At 45.2% G+C, this 21,180-nt stretch overlaps 2 protein-coding genes across 3 annotated transcripts in view; one reads left to right on the plus strand and one right to left on the minus strand.

Moving 5' to 3' along the window:
• Positions 1 to 1,158: 1,158 nt before the first annotated feature.
• On the plus strand, positions 1,159 to 19,538 carry WSB2 (WD repeat and SOCS box containing 2). The gene is made up of 9 exons (XM_074321398.1): positions 1,159 to 1,340; positions 7,299 to 7,467; positions 12,657 to 12,901; positions 13,065 to 13,196; positions 15,192 to 15,292; positions 16,517 to 16,689; positions 17,440 to 17,550; positions 17,670 to 17,777; positions 18,381 to 19,538. Exons 1-9 carry the CDS (start codon positions 1,289 to 1,291, stop codon positions 18,541 to 18,543), a joined length of 1,254 nt encoding a protein of 417 aa, XP_074177499.1. The 5' UTR covers positions 1,159 to 1,288; the 3' UTR covers positions 18,544 to 19,538.
• A 628-nt stretch (positions 19,539 to 20,166) lies between these two features.
• Positions 20,167 to 21,180, minus strand: part of RFC5 (replication factor C subunit 5) — a 37,352-nt gene continuing 36,338 nt past the window's right edge. For both annotated transcript variants that reach the window (XM_019753951.2, XM_074321399.1), the window contains one exon: positions 20,167 to 21,072. In XM_019753951.2, the coding sequence (XP_019609510.1) occupies positions 20,976 to 21,072 (97 nt within the window). In that variant the 3' untranslated portion in view covers positions 20,167 to 20,975. The remainder of the gene's footprint in view (positions 21,073 to 21,180) is intronic.

The following is a 21,180-nucleotide window of genomic DNA, read 5'->3' on the forward strand; positions in this document are numbered from 1 at the left end:
GAGTCACCCAACTCTTTAGCAAAGCTGTCCCATTTTATGCGTACTTCCTTTATAACTAAACCCGTTTCCTACCTGAACCTGTTTCCCATGTCCTTTTAAACCCAGTCCCTCCATTTTAGTGTGTGTGTGTGTTTAACCCAAACCTGTTTTCTGAGCCCCCTAAAATTTACCTCTGCCTATTTTCTCTTGTCCCCACCAGTCCACGAAGACCTCTTTCTGGGGGCCCTTTTGCCTCAGTCCTCCTAGGTCACACCCATGTTTACCCAGCTTGCCCATTTTTGGGACCCCTACTCTTTTTCGATGCCCCCTTTTCACCGCCCATTTTAACCTTGGCATGCAAGGTTCGCCCTCCATTTTCCACGGGGCTTTTCCTTTTCTGGTTCCCATTTCTTTTCAAACGGCCCTGCTGACTCCTTCCTCACCCCCTACTTTACCCCCAGCCCCTGTGTTGGTCTCTGCCTCGGGTCCCGGCTTCCTCAGGTCCCAGATTTGATTCTCCATCCTCATTCCTTTCCCTCCCCCTTTTAACAAGGCTTGGTTGTTCCCGGGACCCCTATCACTCTATTTTCTCAGTCTTCAATTTTTGTCTCCCCAATTCCCCTGACCCCCTGCTTCTTCAGGTCCTCATTTTTATTAGTTCCCTTCCTACTTGTTCCCGCCTCCGTTTTCACCTGGGCTCCCCCCATCGCACCCCCAATTTCATCGTGCCCCATCTCCCCCCGTTTTCTCCTCAGCTCCCCGCTTCTCCCCTCCTATTACCGGTGCCGTTTCGTATCCCCCTCCCTCGTTCTCCCCTCAGCCCCGCCGCACCCCCATTTTTATTTTTTAACCCCCCATCTCTCTCGTGCCCCGCCTCCGCCGCGTTATTACCGGGCCCGCGTCCCCTCCGCTCCTTACCCTGCCCCCTCCGGTTTGCACCCCTCTCACACCCTCGCTTTTACCGGGTCGGCGTTCACCTGCCCCCCTTTCTGCGTCCCCCCCTTTCCCCTTCGCGGGTTTCTATCCTGTGCGCGTTCACCTGCCCCTTCCCCGTTTCCCCTCAGCTCCGCTCCCCGCCCCGTTTCCCCCTCAGCCCCGCTCCCCAGCGCCCCGTTTTCCCTCAGCCCCGTCGCCCCTACCCGGTTCTATCCTGTCTGCGCCCCGCCCCCCGCGCGTCCCCGCCCGCGCTCGCCGCCATGTGACGGGAAGCAGCTGATGGCCTCTCCCGGAGGCTGCGGGCTCGGCGGGGCCGGGACCGGGGCGGGGGCCGGCGCGGGGGCGGCATGAGGGCCGGCGGCCCGGGGGGCTGATGCGCCCGCCGCCTGCCGCGGGGCTGCGCGCGTCCTCCATGGAGGCCGGAGGTGAGTGGGGCCGGGGCGCACCCGTGCCTGCCCGGCGGGACCAGGCCTGTCCTCCCGGGGTGGGGTGGGGGGGCTCGGCCGTGGGAGGAGGACGCGGCCGCGGCGCCCGGCCTGGGCCGTCCGCGCGAGCAGGCGGCGGGGAGCGCGCCCGGCGCCCAGCTTTGTTTCACTTTCGCTGTCAGCGGTCGCCACCGCCTTCGCCGCCGGGAGGACCTGGAGAGAACGGGCCTCTGCGAGGCGGGGATCGCCACCCTCTCCCAACAGTGGGGGGCGCCCGGGGCCCGACACCTCCGCCGGGGTGGGACCCGGGGTGCACCAAGCCCTAAAGGGCTGACACCCAAGGGAGTGGCTGCCCAGGTACCCGGTGACGCACTCGCAGGTCTGGGTGAGAGTCGGGCTCTGCCCCTTACAAGCTGTGCGGTCGAGGACAAGCCACTTAACCACCCCCGTCCCCCTAAGTGTCAGTTCTGTATCTGCAAAAATGGGAAAATAATACCTGCCTCAGTGGTCCTTCGGAGCTTCCTAAATTTGCTTATTCGTAAAAATGGGGCCTGGGGTAAATTTTATGCATATATACATATTTATGTGTATGTATGTATATATATATATATATATATATATGTATATATATGTATATATATATATTTATATTCTGAGCCTTTCCCAGTGGAGATTGATTCTAGTGGAGGGGGTTTGCGGATCCCTGGTGACATATGAGAGGACAAGTTTAGGGTACACCCATGGGTGAGGTACACACTTGCCTCTGTCCTTGTTAACAGCTGTCATCAGGAGACCAGGTGGAAGTGGGAGAATATTGGGTGTATTTCAGAACCAGCCCAAATGATCTTTCAATCTCAGTGGGAATGGTGTGCTCGTCATGCAGAGGCAAAACCTCCAGACGTCCCTCGTTCTCCCTTTCAGACACCGTACCCCTAAACCTCACCTATATAAAAACTTGGTGTGGGTTTGGGATTTTTTTCTGGGAGTCCCAACTCTTGAGTATACCCCCACGCTCACAGGCAGTTTCCTTAGGGAAAATCCTCAGAAGGGGTCAAGGCCTCGGGCTCAGAACCTCTTTGTATTCTTCCAGTGAAGTTAAAGCTTCATCCTGGCCTGGAGAATTCTGATTGTTGACGTTTGTTTCCCTGGCTCCTTTGATGGAGCAGGGATTGTGGGTGGGTAGGTTGAAATCAGGGTATTCCCTGGGGTAGTGTAACTTTTTAATTTGGGAAATGACATTTCTTTGTTTGCTGGAGTCAGGCATTCAGTAAAAGGTGTAGAGGCAGCTCTCTCTGCCTTCCCATCTAGATAAGGGCTTTCTTTTCAGTGACTGTGTTACCCATAGAACTCTTTATAAATGGCCCCTACTGTTTGTCTGAATCTTATGTGAATCTTTTTATAGCTTCCGCTGTCATTTTCATTGACGCCTTATAGTTAAATCTGAAAGTGATCTGTACTAACCTCCCTTTTTAGCAGGAATCTGTTTCCAGTTCTGGGTTTTTCCTAATGATTAACGACTGTGTTTTGGGGTGTGGGCAGAGCTGTTGAGAACTGCCAAGCTACTGGTAAAAAAAAAAAAAAAAAAGCCTGAGAGTTTTACATTCTTTTGAAACTGAATAAAGCCTATTGTAATGGGATTACAATGGACAGCAGTAGATATCTTCAGAGGGTGGTTAGAATTCGTGTATTCATTTAACAAATGTTTATTGAGTGTCTGCTATGTGCCAGGCACTCAGCAAGCACTCTCTACACCAGCACTGGCCAATAGAAATATAATGTGAGCCACGTAAGTAACTTCAAGTGTTCTAGTAGTTGCATTAAAAAAAGAAACAGGTGAAATTAATTTTAAAACTGTATCTTTGTCCAACATATCTAAAATATTATTTCAACATGTAATCATGATTAATTATTGATATATTTTAGATTTTTTTTTGGATTAAGTCTTCAAGATACGGTGTGTATTATATACATAACAGCCCATCTTAATCTGGACTCACCACATTTCAAATAGTCAGTGACCACATGTGGCTAATAGTTATTCTATTGGACAGCGCAGCCCAGTAGCAGCCAACAGATAGGCAAGTTTGGGGTGGGGATGGGGAAGAGAGACAATACATAAAAACAACAAGCAATCAAGAAAAGATGGGTGAGTGATGGTTATAAAGAAAATTAAATAGAGTGAAAGGAAAGTGACTGGGCCACTTCAGGTAATGAGGCCAGGAAGGGTTCTGAGAAGGTGACATCAGCACGCAGCCCTGAACTGTAATATGGAGCAGCCAGGCAAAGATCTAGGGCCAGCCAGGCAGAGTTTTCCAGGCTAACGGGACATCTAATGTAAAGATCCCGAGGCAAGACAAATTATCTTGCTTCTTGCCAGCTAGAGGCATAGCTATTATTTCTGTGTTAAGGCGAATCTCCTTTCACAGAAGAGACCTATAATCAATATCTTTCCATTCAGCATGTGTGTCCATACACATCCCAATGTTTAATTAGAAAACCCTCATCTTTTTCACCAAGAAGGGCTACAGCAGGTACAATCCCAGATGAAGCTGGGTTCTCTCTGCTTTTATTTTTACGTTCAGCACTAATTATGGCTTGCTTTTCCAGCAGCCAGGTTTAGTTGGGGCCCAAACTCCCCTTCAGAATTTCCTTAGTTCTAAAAACCAACAGACAGAAGTTACTGGGTTCTTTCTTCTTTTAGCTCCTGGATTCCTGAGCCTGAAATAGCAAGAGATTAAATCCCCAAATCACAGAAATAGTATGTGAAATCTGGATCTGGCTCATGTTTAAGAAGCATGTCATGTGAAATGTTTCACGTCGGCATCATAATAGTTTAAGGAGCTTCATTTAATTTATAATTTAAGAGGTATATCATGTGTATGTTATTCAACAAATATTCACTGACTGCCTGCTCTCTGCCAGGAGCTCTGCTAGGTACTGGGGATAAACATACAAGCTCCTTGCTCCCGTGGAGTTGATGTCTTAGTTGGGGAAGACAGATAATAGTATTAGTGATTGTGCTGTAAAGAAAATAAAATGAGTTGTGAAGGAGATTGACTTGGGGTCAGAGAAGGGTTCTCTAAGGAGCTGTCATTTGAGCTGAGACCTGAGTGAAGCGAAGGTGCCAGCCGTGGAGGGGCATTCCAGGGGAGGAGGAGAATAGCTGGTGCAAAGGCCCTGAGGTTGGAACTAATTGATCATAGTCAGGGGGTGACACAAAGCTAGTGTGCTAGAGCCAGGGACAGGCAGAGGAGAGATGGAGGCCCAGGTGGGAGACAAAGGCAGGGGCCAGCTTCTGCAGGACTTTGAGGGGAGGGTGAGGCGTTTTTGGATTTTATTCTAAAAGTGATGGAAACTGATTACTTTGGGAGGTGAGGAGAATGGGTGGTAGGGGCCAGAGCAGGAGCTGGGAGCGCAGTTGGAAGGCTGCTTAGTGAGAGATGATGATGCATAGATTAGAATAGTAGCCATGGAGATGAAGGTAGGTTTGCCAAGTCTTTTGGAAACAGATTTGATAGAACTTGCTAGTGGATTTGGATTGGGAGGTTAAGAAAAGAGAGAAATCAAGGATGACCCCTGTTTATAATGTGTAGAGCCTCCATGGTGTCTAAAGGGTGGATACCATGCATGTTACGGAGGAAGTAAGCCAAGTGTAAATATTGTCAGGAAGGAATCAAGAAATTTTCATCCAGGTCAACTGATGAAAATGGACCTGAGATCAGTCGGTGCCATTAATATTTGACTACATCCGGTGTGTCAGCCTCAGCACTACTAACATTTTGGGCCAGATAATTCTTCGTGGGGGGGCTGTCCTGTGCATTGTAGGATGTTTAGCGGCACCCATGGCCTCCACCCTTTAGATACCAGCAGCTCCACCTCTAGTTATGACACCCAAAATGTCTCCAGACATTGCCACATATCCCCAGGGAGCAAAATGACCTCCAGTTGAGAACCGCTGGACTACATGCAGAAAATGAGGGCCGTGTCACCATGAGAAAATAACCTACAAGTAATGAGAATGAAGAAACTGTTGCAGGATTGCTGTGTAACATTAGGAGACCTGCTTTGGCTTTAAAATATAAAGTAAAATGTTCTTACCTTGCAAATGCATCCAAAAGAGTGTGCTTCTACAGACAAGTAATGGTTTAAATAAAAGCATCACATGTGCAAACACATACACATTTCTAGGAGGAATTATAATGTTTGGGCCTATACAAACTCCAATTTAGACCTAATATTTTAGATTTACACATAAAACCTCAGGGAGTGAATATAAAGGAAATTTCCTTAAATTTGCTTTAAATAGCAAAGCCACCAAAGTCTTGATATGATTTATTAAAATTCTATTTAAAGACAGAATTTTCAGCAACACACTTGCTTTATAAAACAAGATAGACCCATGTATTTTTCTATAATGCATATACCAGAAAATATATGTAGATACATAAATATTATGTACATACATATGCATTCATCTTTACCATCTGTTTCATTGAATCCAAGATATTGTGGATCATATTGCCATTATGTACACTGAAAAAATACTGTATTGACCTATGAAAAGTCATTGCTTGTAGGATACATCCTGATTTCAACTAAATCAAACTGTGAGAAGATACATAAAGATGTGTCCTAAGACATATGACATGTGGGCTGTTTAAATTAGTATCTATAAAAGGGTGAACGTCTCGAAGCTGTTAAAGTGGAACATATACACCAGGAAGTGACCTCAGTGAGGATGGAGGCGTTTTTTATAGTAGTATATGTCACAATCATTGTGGTCCAAAAGTCACTTCTGAAGGCCTTTAACTTACCAGCGTCTTCGTCAGCCATTGAAAACTTTCCATTGGAGTAGAGACTTGAATTGCCCTTCAGGCGGATGAAAAAGCACCAGCCCGACACCTACCCTTCACGAGGTGCTGTGCTAGGCCGGATGAAACCGTCTTGGTATTTTGGAGCAAGGGTGCTTACATTCTAGGGGTGCGGGGAGGGCAGAGGGAAGTTAGTTACTGCATTAAGTCGAGTGGGACTTATTTCCCTCTCATAGTGTGAGATCCGGGTACACTTCTCAGTTGCTAATCTAGGTAGGATTCTCACATTCAGAAAACGAGTCCAGTTGTGAATGCGAAGGAGCTCCTCAGGCACGACTCTGGTGAGGCCGGATTGTGGTGTTCGGGGAGATGTAACTCAAAGGATGCCGGAGCTCATGGCATGGGTGGGGGGGGGAGCCCAGGCTTAGCTGCCTTTATGGTGTAGGCAGGTGGAATGTATGTGAAAGAAATGGCGGAATGTGATGTCTTTCAGCTTTGGCCGGGTCGCTAGGGGCACGAAAATAAATCCGGAGAGTCTTGTAAAAGACCTGGGCAAGATGGGATAACGTCTTAAATGAGAACAGAGAGGAGATAGAAGTGGGGGGCCATATCAAGAGGTCTGAGCGAGAGGAAGCAAGCCCAGAGCATTTTATTTTAGCCTTGGTAAAGGGGAGGAGGCAGGTGAGTGAGACGGGAGCCTTTGAATTTCAGATACTGTTTGCCCATAGCAGGTTCAGATACTGTTTGCCCATAGCAGGTTCTTTTGAGGAGAATTTAAATACATTTGAAAGCCTCCTAATCTGCCATCTGACAGGATCCTTGCCTTGTCTGGTCTCTCCTTCCTTTCTCTTCAGGCATTCGTAGGAAAATTAGTCCTCCATTCACTGGGTTTACCCACCCAAAGGTTACTGGGAGTCATGGGTAACCAGCAGGAGGGAGTGCCAGGACTTTGTAACCGGGGTGGAATGTGGCCTGTGGCTACTGTGACTGCCCCAGGTCACTTAAAGGACCACTCCCTACCAGATCCACAGTGTCACCCTTTGCTATAAAGAGACATTGGCTTTCCTGTGTGTGAGTCAGTGAGGTAGTTGGTGGTCAGGGAGCGTGGTGAGGGTGCTTGTTGGAAGCATGCTGTCTCCTGTCTCAGAGGAACCACTGCTGCTGGCTGAACTGAAGCCCGGACGCCCCCACCAGTTTGATTGGAAGTCAAGCTGTGAAACCTGGAGTGTGGCCTTCTCCCCAGATGGAGCCTGGTTTGCTTGGTCTCAAGGACACTGCATTGTCAAGCTGATCCCCTGGCCGTTGGAGGAGCAGTTGTAAGTACTCTGGCACCCAAAACAGTCCTCATGCTGGGGACATGAGCCCTTTCCCAAATTACGGTATTTTGCCACTTCTCTGCCCAAAATTGTGAGGGGAAAAAAAGAATGCGCATTATACATGTGTCGTACGAATTCAGTATCTATATAAATGTTTTTAATCCTTTTATTTATGGTTATGAATTAAAAGGGTAACTCTAGAAATCCATAACGATATCCTTATGCAAAATATTATAATACCCTGGAATACGATCATCGGTTTTGTTGAACTTAGAAGAACTTGCAACAACTGAAGAGTTCTTGGCCTTCTATGATGCGTAAATACCATAAATTTGTTACCGATACATAAAATTTCTTGTACCATTATATGTTAAAAAATAAATGCTAAAATTCCTTTAATAATACAAAAACCAAGTACCTAAAGGTAAACAAATAAAAATTTGAATGAAAAAATTAAAACGAAAGATTTTTTTTCCCCCCTGAAAGTTTGGGCCAAAACCATGGATGTTCATTATACACAGGAGCGTATTACACACAGCAAAGTACAGTACTCGCTACTCTTGGGTTTCCCTGGCCAAGAACAGGGGAGGGAAACTGGCTGAAAGGTTCGGAATTGATCATTGAGGTTTCCAGAGCCCCGCATTCTGTACATGTGAAAATGAATTCTATCAATATTATGTTAGCCCCAAGTGTTTTTAAACAGCTTTATTGAGATATAATTTACACACCCATCTTAATGGCTTGTTATCAGTATTTCCTTTTTTTTTTTTTTTAATTTTATTGGGGAATTTTGGGGAACAGTGTGTTTCTCCAGGGCCCATCAGCTCCAAGTCATTTTCCTTCAATCTAGTTGTGGAGGGCGCAGCTCAGCTCCAAGTCCAGTTGCCATTTTCAGCCTTTACTTGCAGGGCGCGCAGCCCACCATCCCATGTGGGAATTGAACCGGCAACCTTGTTGTGGAGAGCTGGCGCTCTAACCAACTGAGCCATCCGGCCGCCCCTCTGGAATCTCAGCGGCAGCTCATTGTCTTCAATCTAGTTGTGGAGGGCGCAGCTCACTGGCCCATGTGGGAATCGAACCAGCAACCCTGCTGTTCAGAGCTCGCGTTCAAACCAACTGAGCCATCCGGCCGCCCCTTATTTCCTTTTATTGCCAAATATTTCATTATATGGAAATACCACATTTTGTTTATATATGTGTTAATTGGTGGACAATTGAGTTGTTTTCAGCTTTGGCTATTACGATTAATGCTCTATGAACAGTTATGTACAAGTTTTTGTGTGGACATATGATTTCATATGTTTTCTATGTTTAACTGAGGAACTATCAGACTTGTCCAAAGTGGCTGGACCATTGTACAATCCCACCAGCAATGTGTGAGTTTTCCAAATTCCCCACATCCTCACCAATACTTGTTATTGTCTGTCTTTTTTATTACAGCATAGCCATCCTAGTTGGTGTGAGGTGGCATCTCGTGGTTTTGAGTTTCATTTCCTTCACGGCCACTGACATTGAGCATGTTTTCATGTGTTTCTTGGCCGTTGTATACCTTCTTTGGAGAATTGTCTTCAGATCCTTGCCTATTTTTTTTTTTTTTTTAAGATTTTTATTGGGGAAGGGGAACAGGACTTTATTGGGGAACAGTGTGCACTTCCAGGACTTTTCTCCAAGTCAAGTTGTTGTCCTTTCAATCTTAGTTGTGGAGGGTTCTGTTCAGCTTCAAGTTGTTGTTCTTTCAGGCTTAGTTGTGGAGGGTGCAGCTCAGCTCCAGGTCCAGATGCCGTCGCTAGTTGCAGGGGGCACAGCCCACCATCCCTTGCGGGAGTCGAGGAATTGAACTGGCAACCTTGTGGTTGAGAGCCCGCGCTCCAACCAACAACTGAGCCATCCAGGAGGCAGCTCAGCTCAAGGTGCCGTGTTCAATCTTAGTTGCAGGGGGCAGAGCCCACCATCCCTTGCGGGACTTGAGGAATTGAACTGGCAGCCTTGTGGTTGAGAGCCCACTGGCCCATGTGGGAATCGAACCGGCAGCCTTCGGAGTTAGGAGCACGGAGCTCTAACCGCCTGAGCCACCGGGCCGGCCCCCATCCTTGCCCATTTTTAAATTGGATATTTGTCTTTTTATTATCTACCACGATTAGTTTCCGATATTAACTAGTTTTTCTTTCTTTGGGCTGGGCAGGTGCCAGCATCTGAATGCTGTGAGCCTCCAGTCAGAGGGCCCAGCATCTGCATTTTTTTCATTTGTCCCAGGGCAACTCTTTGTCTTCATTTATTTATTCAGCCATCATTTGTTGCAAATCTTTGCCTGAAGCTGAAATAAGGGCTGAGAATCCTGGAATAAATGAAACATGGCCCCTGCCCTTGAGGGTCTCATTTGTTTTGCTTTGGGCAGTTCTATAAAATGCATATTAGATTTAAGTTTTTAATAAGTTTAGTCTGCAACTTGTTGCCTTGATAGTAGATAACGCTGATGAGAGTTCACGGAGATGTGTACTCTGCGCACTGCTGGGGTCCGGAGGCATAAATTGTGCATTTTCTGGAAGGAAGACTGGCGATGGGCATTAAGGACCTTAAAAATGTTCTGCTGGTGATTCGGAATCTCAGAAAGGGGTCATCTATTTACGTACACCTATTTTCATCATGAAATTAATTATATAGTAGTTAAAAATCAGAAATTGCTTCAAATCTAGTGATGAGAAAATGGTTGAGGACATGGTGTCATTTCCTTATATTTTTGCAGCTGTCAGAGATGGTTGTGTGTTTTTTAAATCATGATTTTCAGTTCCTTTTATGGTCAATTTAATGATAATGCCAAGATCATGCATTGTTTATTGTTCCCCCCACTTTAAATACAAGCGACTTCGTATCTAGACTTGTCTGATATAAATTTATAGTCTGAAAAAGTTATTTTTAAAGCATAAAATGGAAAATCTGTTGTTTTCCTGAAAATCACCCTTGTACTTAAATATATGCATTATTATGTGTAAGTATAGTTTGCCCATATTAGTTATTATTTGTCTCATTTCCAAATTTTCTATTGTTTTCTTTATTTAGTTTTCAATTATAATTGACATTCTTTATTGTTTTTATAATTTAAAATAATTGTTGTTTTTTTAAACAGTCCTTTAAGAGGCATTTATATTCTTGTTAGGATTGTCACACATTTTTAAAAATCATGTGTACCTTTGCTATTGAGCAGATAATTGATATTAACCAGATAATTGTACTACTTTTAGAAATAAAAATTTTGAGAAACCTTAATTTCAGTGAAGTTAAGCTCTCCCAACAAATCTGCCTTCCCCTTAATTACCCCCCACCCCACCCCATAACTCATCCCTTGATTCATTGACAGGCTCGGAAGTCCAGGGGCTCTACCGAGCACAGGGCTGGGATACCCAGGACTTACTTTCTCGTTCCAGTTCTCCTCCTGATTTTGTTACCCCTGGAAAGTCAACTCTACCCCTAAAATGGAGCTGTTAGTGTCTCTTTCTAGAGAAATTACACCTATAATATTAAAATGAATTAATATGTAAATATGCCTTAATTTCTTTTGAAGAAAGTAGCTACAGAAGTATCCCTTGATTCAAATACTGAAAGTAGGATTTTATAAAAAATGAAACAAATGTAACTTTGGAGATTCCAAGCTGTCCGGCAAAGTTCTTCCTGTAGCCTGTGCTGTGCTGCTTCTCTGGGTGGGAAAGCCAGGCCCTGGGGCCCGGCCAGGCAGCTCTGCACCGTGTGTGCGGCTAGGCAGGCTGGGGTCCCGTGTGGCTTGACCAGGCCCAATCAAAAAGACATTCATGATCACATCCAAACGTTTCGTCGGAATAACAACATTTCAGACTATATTTGGCCATTTAGACCAGGGGTCAGCAAACTTTTTCTATAAAGGCCCAGAGAGTAAATACTTTTGGCTTTGTGGGTCGTATAGTCTCTATTGAGACTACTTACCTCTGCTGTTACTCAGCATCAAAGCACCCATAGACAATAGGTGAAAAAATGAGCATGGTGTTCCATTAAAACTTTATTTATAAAAACAGACTGCTGGCCTAGCCATAGTTGGCCAAGCTCTGATTTAGACTAGCAGAGTTTTAGAGCTGAAGGCGGCTACACTTCAGTTCCTCCTAATTTTATAGGTGAGCTTGGTTAAAATTTTTAAATAGATTTCAAGCACACAACGGACAAAAATGTGATTTAATTAACATTTGGGGAACAAATGTAATACATGAAGAGGTCTAATTACATATATGTGAGGATAGGCTTTCTTATGGGACTGAGTTCCAGCTTTAGCATGTCTATTTCCCCTAGGTCAGTACACCCCAGAGTGTGTGGTCAGGGTCACATAGAAAAGTAGGACTCAGCGCTTGCACTGATACGGCGAACCCCAGACAGGGAACTTTCAGGTTTTCGGACTGAACCTCCGGCAGTCTGATTGCTCATACCTTTGAGATACTGTCTGCTGGGCAGGGTGCTGGAAGGACCCTGTATCTTAGGGACTGAGTCTCACTCAGCTTATCTGCGCCTGTGTTGAGGGTCAAGCTATGAGGTCTTTCAGGTCAGTGCACCCCTGAATAGTTCTGTGGGTTCTTTCTCTCTGTTGACTATCCCGTTGGTTGGTTCCTGTGCTGGATGTACCACCAGGGAAGTAAAGGAATGAGCCACATTAATTGATTGGAACATAGTGAGAGAAGGCAGAAATCAGCATGTACCAAGCCAACTGTTGGCCAGAAAGGGGTTTGTTTTCCTGCTTCTTGGGAATTAGTTCTAAGCTCAAGATGGGGGGCTCATCAGTCAGGAGAGCCAACAAACAGGTGGGTGTTCAGATTCTAAGTTCTGTCCTCGTTCCAAACCCCTAGCACGCTTTCTTATGGGGGAAACCGAGTGCATCTTTGTTTCCACATAACAAAACTCGAGAGCGCTTTCTGAGGAAGCATATGGCGCCCAGGAGCATCTGTGAGCTAGCTATCCCACAGAGCAGGTCACCCATGTCAGGGCAGTCACAAGTGGAATGAGCCCAGGCCAGGGAAGCCTCTGTTACACAAATCCTAAAAAGAAAAAGAAGTCAGACCAGAATTCAGCGAAAGCCAGTTTGTTTCCAGGGTTTTAAAGTCTTTGATACCCACGATGAAAAGACGGTTGACTTGGTGACAACGTCAGACTCATTAAGACCTCTCTACTTCCCCCAGCATCCCTAAAGAGTTCGAAGCCAAAAGCCGAAGCAGCAAAAATGATACAAAAGGGCGCGGCAGCCCAAAGGAGAAGACCCTGGACTGTGGGCAGATCGTCTGGGGTTTGGCCTTCAGCCCGTGGCCTTCTCCACCCAGCAGGAAGCCCTGGGCACGCCACCATCCCCAAGTGCCAGATGTCTCTTGCCTGATCCTCGCTACAGGACTCAATGATGGACAGATCAAGATTTGGGAGGTACAGACAGGTAGGTCATTTCTGGCTGGCACAAGGCTCCGGAGGCTTATGTTCACGTTCTGAGCAGGAGCCAGAGGGGCCGCCAACCTCCCAGTTGGCTGAGGGCTGTAGCTGTGCCTGGCAGACCCGGTGCCACTTCTCCCACTGACTGAGTGCTCCTCCTTCCACTCCAGGGCTCCTGCTTTTGAATCTTTCTGGCCACCAAGATGTCGTAAGAGATCTGAGCTTCACACCCAGTGGTAGTTTGATTTTGGTCTCGGCATCTCGTGATAAGACTCTTCGCATCTGGGACCTGAATAAACATGGTATGAAGGTGATGGCCTCCTCGGCAACTCGCAAAATGCTGTTATTTGTCCCTTTCTCTACCAATGTCACTTTTACCCAGAATAGTGTTTCTCAACCTGTTTCTATTACTGTCCCCTAAGGAGCCTTTTAGACATACTTTTCCCAATCACCCCCCTAACCCTGGAAGATTTTAATACCAAAGATGTGCTGTATATATCTATTTATGTACTGAATGCATATTTATGCTTTGTACGTAAGAAAGATAGGATTATTTTGGCCATCAAGAACCAGTTTCCACCACTCTTGATTTCACTTCTATTGAAAATATGTGATGGAGAAGACGTTTTCTCAGCCATGGCGCTATTGACGTTTTGGGCTGGATAATTCTTTGTTGTGGGTTGTCCTCTGCATTTTAGAATGTTGAGCACCATCCCTGGCCTGTAGCACTCTACAGTTGTGACAACCAAAATGTCTCCAGACATTGCCCATGTCCACGTGGAGGGCATAGTGTCCCCAGGTTGAGAACCACTGACGTAGAGGAAGTCATCCATGGTGGGTACTTCCTGTTAGAAATAAAGTTTCTTTGTGCAGTAGAATCTAGGTCAAAAGAATTCTCCCAGGCTAGAGGGGGTCAGCTTTTACAGAATACTCCCTTGAGCAGAATTATACATAGGAGCGGCCCAGTAAAGAATTCCACATATCTCTGGTGACAGAGACGGAATTCATTGCTTGGTCGTTTTCTTCCCCATGTGGGCTGGGATGCAGGGGCAAGAGGGAAGTGGCAGGAAGAAATGGTGATGTGAATAGTTCCTGAGGGGGCACACTCATCACTGATAATGCACAGGCACCGGTACTCGTGCTTGAGCCACGATTGTTCCCCAAATTATGACAGGGGACCTGTCTCTTACCCTCTTAGAAACGAGCCTGATAATTTGTCCAAACAACTAAGGAGGTGCTTGTATTATCCTCATCTGAAGGCATCTAATCATTAAGAAAACTCGAGGTAGTTTCTGCCCGTTACCACGGAACTTGTAATCACACAACCTAAGATAGGCCTGCTGACCAGAAAGGCTTCTCAGAGGCAACGCCATTTGTAATGTGTGTCCAGAGGCAGCTTGAAGGTCCCTGAGGTGGCTTTGAAAATCACTTGGGGGTTGGGAAGGGAGGACTAGCTGAGGGTAACTGAGAGGGGGCGGAATGCACTAGGCCAGTTATTGTGGCTTTTCAAGGCAAGGAGGGGAATAAAGTAATGTGCCCAGGAGCTAGGCCCTGCCCTGCACAACTTGCCTTAATTTATTCTACATCCTTAATTTATTCTACATCCTTAATTTCAGCTGTATTGACAGGGTGGATATACCACCCTTTATTCACTCATTTCCCTATGGACGAGCATTTCGTTATTTCCAAAAACTGAGTCCTGGAGAGATTACATGAGTGACCTAGGGTTATGCGCCAAGTAAACAGTGGAGCCAGGGTTCAAACCCAAGTTTGCCTGCCTCCAGAGCATGTGGCCCTAATCACTCTGCACCACTGCCCATCCAGACACCCTGGTGGTGAGAAGGGGAGCAGGGTGGTGAGAGTGTAGAGTGGGATTCGTATGACGAGGGGGAAAAACCATTAGAGAGAAAACTGAAGATAAACACTGTCTCACATTTAGAACAGTGCTTCAAAATAATTGAGGCAGTTGGGGGACCTGGAAAGAATGTTCTTTGCTATCAAAGGAAGGGATCTATAGAACCTGATCTATGTACACCCTTTATTCCAATGATCTTGGGGATTTTGGTGACACAGTAGGTGATTTCCTTTGGGTGTTAGACTATTCTATTCATAGATTTCAGGCATTTAAATGACAAATTCTGTCATATTTATTTTTCTACATTAAAAAGTGGGTGTTGGGACTCAATTGATAAAGAACTGGATGGATATACTGGGTGGGCGGGCCATCCCTACAGTTCCTCAGTCTTCCTGCTTGGTCGTTTTGAGTCGGCTCACCGTCTGCTCCTTTTCCCTGCCAGGTAAACAGATTCAAGTGCTCTCGGGCCATCTGCAGTGGGTTTACTGCTGCTCCATCTCCCCCGACTGCAGCATGCTGTGCTCTGCGGCTGGAGAGAAGTCCGTAAGTCTCACACAGTGGGTGCCATTTCCTCTATGGCTTTAGTTCAGCAAGACGTGGTGGTCTGAACTGGCCTTGTTGTGTGAGAGGGTAAACAAGCCAAGTGTCCTTCTTAACTTCCGCCTGCCCCTCAGCCCCAGCAGACGGCATGCTGGTGGGTGTGACCTCTTGCACACCTCCCTTTTGATTTGCACTTTGATGTGAAGCAAGAGGAGGTGTTTGAGTAGATGACTGCCATGGTGGGAGAGCTGTTTGTCTTTACAAATGGGAAAGGGGTGATTTTTACATTTCTTTTCCCCTTGGAGTTAAACCACCCACATATGGATCCAAATTTCCTTTGAACCATCTAATTTGAATCTATCTAATTAGGATTTTCATTACAAATCATGTAATGTACAGTTACTTGTTGAATTTTGTCCTGAAATCCTGTCTGTTATTTTAAAAAGTATTATTAGGTTGGTGCAAAAGTAATTGCGGTTTAAAAGTTTAAAAATAATTGCAAAAACCGCAATTACTTTTGCACCAATGTAATACAAAGCCAATAACAATTTGGGAACAGTTTGAATTTTGTATCTGCATGGAACTGTTTGCTGTGACTGAGGTGGGCAAGTTAAGAATTCACTATTTGGTACAGCCTAGGTGGTTAATCATTTACTGGAGGTTTGCGACTATGTGAAAGGGAGTTTTCTTAAAGAAAAGAAAATCCTACTTTGAATGATTCTCAAAAAGGTTCCAAGTGATGAGCTGTGTCAGACGTAGTCATGGGGCAGATTTCCATGGTCCTTTGACTACATTGGGGATGTAAAAGGGCCTGGCAGGGTGCCACCGCGTGTCGATAGCTCTGAAGTTCACGCCTGACCCCTACGTTTGATGTAAGGAAAAGGACAAGATAGCCCTTGGCTTAGGCCTTCGTCAGCACATACTGCTTGTTTGCACACAGGGCTCCGAAGCCTTTGCTGACACGTGTCCGCTGGCAGTCTTCCTGAGTTTGGCCCATTTATCCTGAAAATGAGCTCCTTGAGCATGTGCATTGGTTAGGCCCCGCAGAAATTCAGACCTGTTACTTTATTTAAGCCTATCTATGAGGTGTTCTGGAAGAGCCGTGGACAGGGGAGTGGAGTACGCACTTGGCCACGGGGCCTGAAGGACGTTGCTGTGCCTTGCGCTCACTGTGCACGTCCTAAGCACTGTTTCCAGCCCTCACCATGCACCTGTTACTCTCCACAGGTGTTTCTCTGGAGCATGCGGTCCTACACATTGATCCGGAAGCTAGAAGGCCACCAAAGCAGTGTTGTCTCCTGTGACTTCTCCCCTGACTCTGCCTTGCTTGTCACGGCTTCTTACGATACTGACGTGATCATGTGGGACCCCTACACTGGCGAGAGGCTGAGGTCACTCCAGTAAGCACTGGATCTCTGCTTCCGACTTCCCTGTATGGTGACCAGTGAGAAACCTGCCTTGGATTAGACATGTCCCTTTTAGAGTCTGGGCAGGGGACCGGGCAACCTGGGTAAAAGACACAGTGGAGTCAATCGATGCTTATTGTAAGGCTGATGGACAGTGGTGTTTCCTTGTCAGTTAAGCTCTCAGCTGAGAACCAAGTGCTTTCACATCTCCTGATAGATGAGGCTGCTGCACTTCTTTGGATTCAGCTTTAAGAAACCTCAGTGACTCTTTCTTTCCATTTACTAATAACTGTACTAACAAGTTCAGAATGATCCTCCTACCGAAACTGTTATTTCCAAAATGAATTTTCATGTTCTCTCAAATTTGGTCTACTTTTTCCCCTTTCTCTGTTGTTTTATGAAGCAAATAATAGATAGTCCTATAATTATGTATCTTAGCCTAAAAAAGACTTTCAGTTTGCTCTGTGGCATTCAAGTGAGGGCTGACCTACTTTGCATAAAGAAACTAGTACAGGGAGTGTTAGGAACCCTTCTGCCCCCTTCACAAGATACTTGGAGACGTAGGAAATGCACTGTTTTTCCAATCTTCTTTTCTAGTCTGCAAATCCTAAGGTTTCCATACGGGGTACAAGATGCGTCTTAAACCTTTTCATAGTCAGGGCAGTTTGGTCTCCTGCCTGGGGATGAAGATAAACAGTGGAGGGGACCATCACTCAGGCTTCCTGCCCTGTTTTTTCTCCGCAGCCACTCCCAGCTTGAGCCCCCCATGGATGACAGCGATGTCCACATCAGCTCCCTGAGATCGGTGTGCTTCTCTCCGGAAGGCTTGTACCTGGCCACCGTGGCGGATGACAGGTAACGAAAGAAATCTCTTTACACAGCTCAGAGCTAGTGTTTGCAAGTAATTGTAGCATTACCTACGGGTCTGGCCCCAGGTCTGCTGATGTGCTAACATACTTGTCTCTTTCGTCCAGACTCCTCAGGATCTGGGCCCTGGAACTGAAAACTCCAATTGCATTTGCTCCTATGACCAATGGTCTTTGCTGCACATTTTTTCCACATGGTGGAGTTATTGCCACAGGGTATGTATCTGTTAGCTGAACAGAAGGGCAACAATTTCTGCTGAGTATACCATGTAGCTTTGTAAGGAAAGAAAGCATCTAGAATTTTCACGCCTATGAGGAAGGCTTTAAGGAAAATCCAAGATTATGTAAAATCCTAATATTCTGCCAATATAGGTTATCATTACTCTTAATATTTAATCTAAATGTAATTAAAGAGTTACAATTCTTGACAACTAATGGACCAAGCCTGCAAGGAAGCATAAGTTCAAATGATGCAGAATTTATATGGGAAACCATCTAGGGCAGAGACCACCTGACAGGGACCATCTATAATTCAGCAGATGGCACTCTCCCTGTTACATTTGCACTCATAGTATGATTTAGAAAGGTCTGTGCAGCAGAGTTAGCACTTTGGTATTAAAGGTGTCTGGCGTTCTTATAATCCTCACAGCAGCCTGAATTATTCAGCACCACAGCTTTGACACCCTTTCATCAGTCAGGGTTACATTTCACTCGCCAGCCTTCCGTTAGTGCAAGTCAGAGGAGAAACAGTAATATCCATCACAGTGAAAACAGATTTCCTGGGTCTGCCTGAACGCATTGCTTTCTGTTTTGTTTCAGGACAAGGGACGGTCACGTCCAGTTCTGGACAGCTCCTAGGGTCCTATCATCACTGAAGCACTTATGCCGGAAAGCCCTTCGAAGTTTTCTAACAACCTACCAAGTGCTAGCACTGCCAATCCCCAAGAAAATGAAAGAGTTCCTCACATACAGGACTTTTTAAGCAATGCTACAGTCTTACTGTTTTCTTTGTAGCAGGATAAATCTTCCTGGCAAAGGAGTAGCTGGAATAATAGGCCAAACATCTGGTCTTCGATTGAAATAGAATTTCCCTTTGAGACTGTGAATAGAATGTAGCAAAAACAGATTACAGTGAACTAGTAATGGATCTTTTTCCTCATGACATGTGAGAGTCAGTCATAGGGGAGGGGATTCCACTTCTGTGGCTGCAGAGCCTTCCCTTAAATCTTCAGTCCACTTATAAACAATTTTGAACTCTTTCTAGTAGTTTTGATTCAAAGTGCAGTTACTGATGTTTGGATAAGTAACGAGGCCTTGCGAGCCTCCCTGCAGTGGCAAACAGGTTTAAACTCCCCCTCCTGGGAAGTGTGGCTTCTGCCTAGTCCTTATCATGTCTTTCAGAGGCAGTGGTGGCGTTGTTTCAATTTCTCTCCTGTTGTGTCAGAGTTGCTTTGATGTTGGCAAGTCTTTCCTTCCTCTAGCCCCCCTCTGATCAGTAGGACAAAGTTTTCATGGAGCTGTCTCTGGTAGGAGGTATTAACTTAGCTTAACTAATTACAGGTGACTCAGAGGCTATGCTCCTGACCGATAGACACTATAATTGGCTGTTTTTTTTTTTAAACAATGGTGTGCATGTGAAGATGACAAATTCCTCTGTCAGGTTACACAAGGATTTAGTCCTAAATTGCATGACTGTTCAAATGGCTGGTTATCAGTTGTTTGCCATTCATTAGCATATTTATTTGTGTTTTCTCAACAGATATTAAGGTACAACTGTGTTTTTCTTGATGGTATGTTAAAAACCATAGTACTTAAGTGGAACAGTTGTGAAGATGTCTCCTTAATTGTTAAGAATTGGTGTTGTCATCACTTCAGCCGATATCCTTATGTACGAGGTCTGACTTTGCTGCTTCACCTCATTGGACTAATGAGCCAGTTTTAGCTCTACCCCTCAACAAATATAGCTCCTGAAAAGTACTAACTGTTCTCCTTCAGTGGTATATATTTATCTAATCAAGACACCTCAAACAAAATCTGCCTTTGGAAAATTTAATATATTTTAAATTATTTTAAAGAAATGCAACATCTTATCCTTTCGCTTTCATAATAGGTGCTTTATGGAGGCCAGTGTAACATAAAGCGTGTTGAAAAAGTAGGAGTCTCTCCTCTGCCACCTTTGTTGCTTGAAGAAAAACATTTCAAGACAGGAGGCTTTCATTGAAGGAGAAAGTTAAAAGCTTTTGGCACTCCGTTTCGTTTTTTCCATTAAGGAAAAAAAAATCACCTTTAAAACGTACAACAGGACAGCTGGGAATGGATTGGGCAAATTTTTAACTTTGTGGTTATCTTGAAAAATCACATACAGTGTACTCGGAGGCCCCACTTGACCATTAGGTACAAACTTCGCTGGTGTCCTTGGGGGGCGAGTCCTACATGAATGATGGAATTAACCAACTTCTCCCTTCTGGTAGTACAAGAATTTGACACCTTTATAAAGAATGGTCTCCAGAGTTTATTCCATGCTATCAGGGGGAAAAGGTTTTCATATAGATGCAAGTGGAATTAAGTCAGTGTCTTTATAACTGGCTAAGGAAAGAAGAGTCACTTGTTAGCACAACCCACAACAAAGCTGCTTTATTTTTATTGTGAAGAACGATCTAAATGCAGCATAACTGCTGTAAAATAAATTGTTACATTTGTTTACAGGTCCTAAGCCTTTCGGCAGTTGCAGGCTTAGAGTGAGGCTCAATCTCATGTGCCTCCCTGCATTAAATGAGTGTTGTACCTCTGACCGTTAATGGCATAATTTAAAGTGAAAATTTTCTCTCCTGTCCACACCACAATTAGGAATCTGCTAGTAACTCCACTTCAAGAGAACAAAGAGAAAGCCCCGTTTTTAAGAGAATTGAGTCCATTTCATGAGTGTAACAGTTTTGGCCAGAATTCCATTAACACTTACTCTAAACAGTGCCACAGATTATATTTATACTCGATTTTGGAGATGTTCGTTTATCTTGATTTGGAAGACATGTGGGCCACGTTAGATGTGAAAGCCTTACATTCTGAAACAAAATAGGGCAGGCCAATTTCCTGTCATCCAAGCAGCTAAAGGGTAAAAGCCTTAAGGCTGAAATAAAGGTTGTTTGCTCCTTCCCCTGCCCCCCATAAAATAAAAGTGGGCAGTGCCATAAGACAGCTGTACATTAAAATTGTTTTGTACGTCTCTGCTCCAGACAGCCACAAATAAGGTAACTTTTCATACGTCTGCCCACCACCCATGCCTGGAATAGAGTTTCCAAGACCGGGGGTGATTGTGGCGTCATCCAGCGGCCCCAGGCAGCAGCTCATCCCCTAAGGAGTCCCCTGTTCTCGTCACTGCTGAGCCTGGGAACTGCAGTACAAGGTCCTCAGCGTCTAGGCCTCTGTGACAATCAGGTCTCTGGTGACTTGAAAAGCGGCAATGAGGGAACTCAGCTGAATCTTCTCATTGGTGCCAACAGAAAGTCTGTACCTAAAAGAAACCAAACAAAAGGTAAGAAGAATAGAGAATGTCAGACAGCTACCCTTGACAAGACCACGAAAGAGATCAAAGAGGGAAAATCTGCTGAAAGAGGATAGG

The sequence above is a fragment of the Rhinolophus sinicus genome, linkage group LG16 (genome assembly GCF_036562045.2).
Source record: "Rhinolophus sinicus isolate RSC01 linkage group LG16, ASM3656204v1, whole genome shotgun sequence".
In the NCBI taxonomy this organism is placed as follows: Eukaryota; Metazoa; Chordata; class Mammalia; order Chiroptera; family Rhinolophidae; genus Rhinolophus; species Rhinolophus sinicus.

Coding starts and splice junctions, on each gene's coding strand:
- WSB2 (XM_074321398.1), top strand. CDS start 1,289: ATGCGCCCGCCGCCTGCCGCGGGGCTGCGCGCGTCCTCCATGGAGGCC. Junction 1,341..7,298: donor GTCCTCCATGGAGGCCGGAG/GTGAGTGGGGCC, acceptor CTCCTGTCTCAG/AGGAACCACTGCTGCTGGCT. Junction 17,778..18,380: donor GGTGGAGTTATTGCCACAGG/GTATGTATCTGT, acceptor GTTTTGTTTCAG/GACAAGGGACGGTCACGTCC.